The 8,659-nt window shown below is 32.5% G+C and overlaps 2 protein-coding genes across 2 annotated transcripts; both read left to right on the top strand.

Moving 5' to 3' along the window:
- The first annotated feature begins 611 nt into the window (after positions 1–611).
- LOC133779230 (S-locus-specific glycoprotein S13-like) lies at positions 612–1,202 on the top strand. The gene has a single exon (XM_062219217.1). The coding sequence runs from the start codon at positions 612–614 to the stop codon at positions 1,200–1,202; it is 591 nt and encodes a 196-aa protein (XP_062075201.1).
- Positions 1,203–1,562: 360 nt separating this feature from the next.
- Positions 1,563–2,220, top strand: LOC133780468 (putative inactive G-type lectin S-receptor-like serine/threonine-protein kinase SRK). Its single transcript, XM_062220194.1, has 2 exons — positions 1,563–1,808; positions 1,915–2,220. Exons 1-2 carry the CDS (start codon positions 1,628–1,630, stop codon positions 2,073–2,075), a joined length of 342 nt encoding a protein of 113 aa, XP_062076178.1. The 5' UTR covers positions 1,563–1,627; the 3' UTR covers positions 2,076–2,220.
- The last annotated feature ends 6,439 nt before the right edge of the window (positions 2,221–8,659 follow it).

Below are 8,659 nucleotides of genomic sequence, written 5' to 3' on the forward strand. Positions count from 1 at the left end.
TGTTTAATTATGCCATTAAATGATAATGTGCATGTTTATGTGAATTATATTATAATATGATGTTATATGCATGCATGTGGGTCCACATTTTATTACAGGGGTGTTTTGGTAATTTGGCACATTGAGGGCGTAATTGTATATTTGTATGCATGTCGGTGACATATTGTTGAGACCACATTATAATGCGGATTTATTCGAGTTGTTCGGCATGAGACGATCTTGGAATATTAATTAGTGGTCTAGTCATAATAGGTTTAAGTTTGGGCTCAGGATGAGTCTCGGGGTGATTTTAATGATTAGAGCGTTGCTGGGAATTAAAAGGTAACGGGATATGAATTATTGAAGTTTGAGATTATTGAGAATAGCAGGAATTGGAGAGCGTTAATTATGATTAACGAGATAGGTGGGAAATACCAATTTTGCCCTTGGGAGCCTTTAGAAACTCTTTACTTTCTCGGAGTATTTTTGGTTTTAACAGCTGTTTGGTTGCTGGAAAAGAATGAAAATCTAACCAAATTATCACTTCTTTTCTCTTTATCTTTGTTGTTTTTAGAGTTTTTCTCTTTAGAACAACTTTAGCTATAGTTGATAGCCTTGGACCGTTGCAATTTATGAGAGATGCCACAACTTTGGTTTCAAGTGAAGGAACTTTTGAATTGGGATTCTTTACCCCAAGCAGTTCAAACAACCGTTATCTGGGAATTTGGTATCGAAACATCCCCGGTCCAACTGTGGTTTGGGTTGCAAATTGGTGTAAACCGATCAACGATTCCTCTGGATCGTTGACAATAAACAACACCGGAAATCTTGAGCTTTTGGGACAGAATAAGAGTGTCGTTTGGTCTACAAGATCGTTGAAACAAGCCCGGGAACCATTGGTTCAACTCTTGGATAATGGTAACTTTGTTCTGAAAGATGAGAAAGATGAGAATACAGAGAACTATTTGTGGCAAAGCTTTGATTACCCTGGTGATACATTCTTGTCTAGAATGAAATTTGGATGGGACTTGAAGAGAGGTCTTACTAGGCGGTTGTCATCATGGAAAAGTTTGAATGATCCCTGTTATGGAGATTTATTTATGGGATTGAATACGATGTACAACACTGTACGTACCCTGAACCAATACTTTGGAAAGGATCCGCAAAATTTTATCGAACTAGGCCATGGAATGGCCTACGTTACAGTGGTTGTCCTGAGTTGAGACCAAACCCTCTTTACGATTACAAGTTTGTTTACAGTGATGATGAAGTTTACTACTCATACATCCTCAAGAATAAGTCTGTGATCACAAGAGTTGTCATCAACCGAACGGCAAGTTCTCATCAACGTTTGATATGGATTGAAATTGAGAGAATTTGGAAGCCTTACTTTTGAGGCCCTAGAGACCAGTGTGACAACTATGGCCAATGTGGGGCAAATGCAGAGTGTATAATGACAGAGAATCCAATATGTCGATGTTTAAAAGCTTATAAGCCTACGTCTCTACACGATTGGAATTCAATGGACTGGTCTGAAGAGTGTGTAATAAGTAGTCCACTAAGCTTCCATGATCAAGGGAAAGATGGCTTTTTGAAATTTTCTGGTTGGAAATTGCTGGATGCTCAACATACATGGGTGAACAAGAGTATGAATCTACAGGAATGTAGGGCTAAATGTCTGAGAAATTGTTCCTGTACGACTCATACAAACTCAGATATCAGAGGCGAAGGCAGTGGCTGCGTCGTCTGGTTTGGAGATCTTTATGATATTCGACAATTTCCTTCCAGCGGACAAGATCTATTTGTTCGACTGTCAGCTTCAGAAATAGGTACAGATTACAGGTTGAAAATTTTAGTTCCATATCAAGTTCAAATTCCTTTCCTTCTATTTTAATTCATTAATATTTTCTTTTCTTACTCCAAAAATTTATTTAGGAAAAGCAAGAGCTGATCTTAAGGTGAAGAGAGCAGTGATAATTATAGCTATTTTGATTGGATTAGCTTGTGGGATGATTTTAATTGGCTTTTACATTTGCAAGTGGAGAGCATTTTATGGTAAGAGTCTCTACCCTTACTTCATTCATCTATTAATGTAATATTTTAGCTGAGTAATATTTTGACCTTGCAAATCCAAGAAGTATATGGTCTATAAAGAAATTGACAAGTTTTTATTCTAACAAAGTAACAATTGCCATTGAGGGTTAGCCAACATTCATGGCATAACATTAAAATTCATTTGAAACCGAATAAAACTTAAAGAAAATATTGATTTTGAAGACACGTACAATATAGATATTTTTAAGCATACCTGGAAATTTTGAACAGAACAGATGCCATTGTTCTTGTGAATATATTTTATAATCGACCATAAGACATGGTTTGTGTGAATTGGATGGGAATTTTTTAACATGCACATACATATAATTTTTCTTGATATGTGTATTCACTACAACAAAAGCCACTTTTAACAACACATGAACATAAGATTATTCGAAAAGTATTGTAATAGATATGAAAAATGCAGTAAAGTAAAAGCACTCAAAAATAAAAAAGCGGCAAAGAAAAAATAAAGAGCGCTTAGGGAAATATAAGTGTTTTTTTTAATCTATTGTCTTGTCTTGCTATCTCTCCCATCATCTTTTTATTTCCTCCAACTGCCCCCTCTCATTTTCCTCAAACCCTAGCTAAAAAATTCGGTAAAGAACTTACCTTTCTCTCTCACTATAAATCTTCCTCTCCCTCTCCGTCTCTATCCCTCTTAATCTCTCTATTTTTCTTTGTTGCCAACCATAAGCAAGAACAAGTGCCCTACCAGCTGTCATGTTCTTCTTCTCTGTGCGTCTCTCAAAATCTCATTTATGGTTTTTAGTTTTCAGTTTCATATTAATAAATAAATATATATTATACTATTGTTGAAAAGGAAGGGAAGGGAAGATGACAGATTTTTATGAATATATATTTATATATATACACCACTTTTTCTTGCTTGCTTTTATTTGATATATAAAACTTATAAACTCATATAAATTAGAGGAGTGACAAAGAGATAGAGAGAAATCAGTATTCTTTCTTCTATTGTTTGATTGTTAGAGAGCTTGATTTGGCTAATTTTACTATTAAATCTCAATATCTTTGCTTTTTCTATATTAACTTGATTTGATAAGAATAAATATGTATGTTTTAATCAACTAAAAATTGGCATTCTTTTTCTTATTATTTCCTATTTCAGTGTTGGAAGAAATATTAGGATATAGTTTGCTCATTTGCTTCAAGAATAAGAAATATATAGGTATGTTATTTACATTGTTGAAGTATTTTTTTGTTCGTCCCTCTAAAAATTATAAGATTTGTGTATTGATATGAGATAAAACACTATAAAGATTAATAAATAATTAATGTTTTCTAAATTACAAATTTCACACATATATTTCTAATAATGAGCATTTTTTTTATAGTATTTTCATGGTTCTATTCTATATTTGCTTTATTCTTTTGAGTGTTATATAATATATAGTAGTGTATTGATGTAATACAAAAGTTTAAGATATATATATATAATTTATAATTATTATGACTATTCAGCTTCTTACTTCTCAATTTGGTTGCTCTAATTTTTTTTTATCTTCTATAATTGAGGTTACAAGGAATATGAAGTTGGGTTTGATAGTTCATTATTTAAAAGGATGCTTATGCTCAAACCATCTTGAATGATCAACCGCTTGCTATGATGAAATGTTGCAAAAGACATAACTGTCATAATGGATAAAGCAAAAAAGGTCATTCACTATGGCAAGGCTCGATCTAACAAAGTTTTTAATTCACATAAAGAAATCAAAGAAGTCAGTTAAAAGTGAGGTCAAGTAATATACTTATTTTGAATATTAAAAAGAATACTTTGTTTTTATTTTTATTTCACACAAATGAATCAATATAGAAGCAGGGGAGAGTATTATATTGAGCATTATAATTCTTTTCTTTAGCCATATGTAAGTTTGGTCTTTCTCTTGTGACATATGGTCCTGTTCTGTTTTTTTATTATAAGTGGATAAAACTTTTGTGTCTAATTTTTCAAAAGATGATTGTATACTATTATTGTTTATGCATTCTAGAATTTTGAAAGAATGTCTAAATAACAAAATACTTAATGGACTTGTGTTATTTATTATATGAGTGATCGGTTAATTAATATTTGCAATATTTATATACTTTTGCATATATAGGTTCTATATATATATGTGTGTTCTATGATATAATTTTTGTTTTTTTACCCTGTTTTCCATCTTGTGTTTGGATTAAGCCCATTCGAACATATTCAGAAAATTCAAATAAAAGAAATCAATCCTATGAGAAAGTACAATAGTTATTGTTGAGTATGTTAAAATATTTTTAAGGTATGATTGATACTTATAGTTGCAGTGGTGATAGAATTTGTGAAAGTCCTTGACTATACTTTATATGATGTTTTAGAATGAATCAACTTGTGACTTATTAGGCTTTAAGAATATTGTTTCTTCTATGAAGAAAAAAAACATTGACGTCGGGCATAAGTTGCATTTATCCCACATTGGAAATGCATTGGCCCTTGCAAGATATTGAAGAAAATCAGCCTAAATGCCTACATTGTTGATTTACTTACTGTTTTGATGATCTCCCAACACTCACAGTTTGGTAAGGTGGAGGGAGAATAGAAGGGAGTGAAAGGAGAGTAATAATCTTTTTGAATTGTTTGGTAAGAGAGATAGAAAAATGGAAGGATAGATTTCTATTTATATATGAAATTATTATATGCTCTTTCTATTCAATTTTTTAATACAAGTTTGTGTATTAGTAATTCTAAACAAACTACAATAGAGAGTAATAGAGCATGAATTCTCTTGAGGATTTGTAATCCTCTCACCTCTCATCTCCCTCCAACAATCTTTCTTGCCAAACAAGAGGATTTTACCTCTCCCAATATCTCTCTCCTTCCTCTCCTCACCATCTGCTCACTTCTCCCTCCTACTAAATATAGCCTCAATGTTGTTGATTTAACTGATATAACAGGATACAATCCCTCTTGATGAGTTTAGAGTAGATGTCTAGTTTTTTTTCCTTCTTAGGTGGGGTGAATTGATGTAATCAGCCCATGACTGAATACTTATGTGTAAGTTTTATATAAAATTTATTTTATTTGTAAAATATCTAGGTTATTTTAATTTATTGGGAGAAGCCTTGTACTATCTAAATCCCAATATTGAAGTTTAATGATAATCATTATCAAATTTTCTCCAAGATTCTAGTTTCATTTATTATCTCTCTGCCTTTTGAACTCTCCCTTAGTTCATATATAGGTTTAAATGCTTCAAACCTATGAAACTTGTCGCACCAAGGTGTACCCATTGAAGCGATATTTTTGCTATGCAAGTGCACACAGTCGCAATTTGTAATAAAATGGTAAAAACCAAGTATCGTCCTCAAGGACTGATTTATCAATTACCAGTCAATTAATTTCTTATTCTATTTGATAAATTAAAATTCTTGATTTTTTTTGTAAACACAGCAAAAGAAACTATAAAGTGCAGAAACAATAATTGAAAATTAAATGGAATAACAACTAATAGTAAAACTTTTAATTTAACCACTGAAGAAACAATTAGGATATTTAATCTCATCAACTATCCTCCCTATTATTCCCTAATGCAAAGTATGAGTTCTTCTTCTTTTTACCTAATTCAATTAAGAAGTTGATACAGCAGCCTATAATCATACTATGAATTATAAACTCAACCTAGGTGACAATTTCCTATATTTCTATGGTAAATTGAACCACAAAGGTAGCATTAATCTTGACAACTTAATAAACAGTTACACAATTAATTCAGATACTTTCGTTCTAAATTAGAATTATGTCCAATATAACCACAACAGATTTAAATCTCACTTCTCAGATTTTGACTTAAAAACATGTATGTCTGACTATAGATGGCCAATCAATAATTAGTCTATAAGAACAGGTTATATGGAATTGAATAAGATTGAAGAAAAAGAGAATTGAAATTGCATTAGTTCATAATAGGGGTTCAAGTGATTCAATTAAACATCCTAAACAGAAAATTAGGTCATAATCATAATGCTAATCACAACAAAAATTAAAGATAACATCAGGAAGTAAAAGAAAAACATGTAAAAAATACTCCAAGCCTTCAATCTTCAAGCCAAGAATCTCTTCCCAGTCCGTACGTCCCCTCTTTTGTGTTTTTTCGCCATATTAAAACCTAGGATTGAATTTTTAAAAGAGGCGGGCCGCGACTCTACATGCACCATGCCGCGGCCCGTGTCAAAATTTCTGGGCGAAATGCTCTTTCCATGCCGCGGCATTAGTCAGCCATGCCGCGGCCCGTGTCGAAGAATTCTGGGTTGATGCCCATCTATGCCGCGGCCTTCTCTAGCCATGCCGCGGCCCAAGGATCTCTTTCAAAACAGTGGTTCTGTTTCACCACCTAGCCGCGGATCTACTTTGCTCATGCCGTGGCTCTTAAGGGATTTCTCAAATTTTCAAGTTTTCATCCCAAAAATTCACCAACACTTCCAAATTATACTTAGATCCATTATTTCTCAAAATATGTTGAAAAACTTGGTTATTTCTTCCCTTTCTTTGCCATTTTCCTCCAAGTGCTCAATTCTTCCTGATATTCACAAAGACAAACAAACAAAGCATAAACCCGCACTAAATGAAAGCAAAACGAAATAAAAGACTACTTAAAACATCACCTAAACATGACAAAAACTAGACTCAACACCCATATGGAAAGTGACTCCCCACAGGGAAAGGCAGTCAAGGTCAAATGTGCCAGATGTGTCGGATGTGTCTCATTTGTCCCATTTTGAAAATGTGTTGTGTTGATCTTGGGTTTATAAGATAGGAGTTCCTCTCATAAAGCTAGTCTTTTGGATTGTTAATTAGCTTGTTGCATTAGGTAGTAGCACCACATGTAATATTTTTCTCACACCAATCATAAAATAATTTGTGCAAAGTCAATGTTTGTCAAATTATAAAGTAATACATAAAATAATTATGGTATGTGATTTGATTAGTTTCAACAAATTAGGCATTGTTTTAAACTTCACTCTTTCGCTTTCAAAATTTGACAGATCCAAAATTGAGCCACTTTTGTAGTTGTTGATGAAATCTCAAATCCAAAGGATGGAAATCCAGCCTTGTTAATTCAAGGTATTATGTACAATTTCAATTTCATCTAGCAATTAAAAATGATTTGGAAGTATCACTTTGTACTTACACATGATTATCTGTAGATTTGGAAATACACATTTGCTTGTTCCTTTTTTAACACACGTGTACTGAAGCAAGTAAGCTTTTACATAATTATTATCTTATTCTTTTTCTAATCATTTGCTTGTTCCTTTTTGAACACACGCGTACTGAGTTTATTTCTAACTTTTACTTGCATGATACTAATTTCTTCACTGTGACCTTTTGAATCTTGATTCATCAAATTGTCAATGATTTGAACAAAGTTCATCTTGATACATTCTGTAGTCTCATTAAGAGGCATGCTTGCTATTAGTCATCTTGTGTCTATAAATACTAAGAAATAATCATGGATTCATGCGACCCATTTTTCATGTTTTACAGAATTAGGAAATTCCAGCTAGTCATGGGAAAGATGTGACAGATCCCTTCACTATATGAGGTTGTTAGGGTAAAATGGGGGATTTGCTCACTTGTGATGTGAGTGAGTTGATAAATCAATAATAAAAAAAATCTTGTTGCTATCTTGAGGGCCTCAAACATAATTTGTTTTGAAGTTCTTTTTGGTAGTTCTAAGTCACATTGATTTTACCTTTACCTTAAGATGATATATCCATTAGCATCTAAATGAATTACTCATGTGTTAGTGTGAATAATAAAAGGACATATTTCCATACAAATACAATTATACTGAAAATGTTTGTAGTGCCAAGTGATGTGTTTATCATTCTATTTTCTAGCTTGCTTATATTAGTTTTGATCTTATGATAGTTAGTTTCAAAATGTGTCATCATTATATGTTTAATTTTGGTTGTCTTTTATGTATTGATTGTTGCAGGATATTATTATTAGTGGGGATACTAGAAAAATTTAAACAATCCCTGCTTGGAAGTCAGTAAATGAACAAAACCGCATTTTTAAACATTGGTACTTGTTTGCTTGAGAACTTTTTCTTTTAAAGTAGACTGGGTGCTCTTGTTGTCTAGGCACAGGCATAGGTGGTGGTGTTGATTCTCCCTTGGGAGAAACAGGATTAAAATATCAAATGCAACGAACAGATAAATACAAATAAAACAAATCCTATCAAATTAAATTTGAATTTCGTCAACAAAGGCCTATGGTTGAAAAACTTTTGAGTGAATAAGTTCTCAGAAATTAAAATTTTTACTACAATATTCTTGTTCCTTCAGGTTTACTTGTCCATCTTGTATTTGCGAATACCAGCAAGTTTCAGAATAATACTTAGGGGGGAAGTTGTGGAACATCACAATATCGCTAATGATCTCAAATTTCCACAATTTATTGTGTATAAACCTCATAATGCAGGAGCTGTTGAGATTGGTTATATTGTGCTGTTTCAGTTGTCTTCATCATGTTTCAATGATTTCTGGGATGCTATTAGTTCATAATTTCTGTTGGTACTTGTAGCTC

This window comes from Humulus lupulus, chromosome 5 (assembly GCF_963169125.1).
Source record: "Humulus lupulus chromosome 5, drHumLupu1.1, whole genome shotgun sequence".
Classification (NCBI taxonomy): Eukaryota; Viridiplantae; Streptophyta; class Magnoliopsida; order Rosales; family Cannabaceae; genus Humulus; species Humulus lupulus.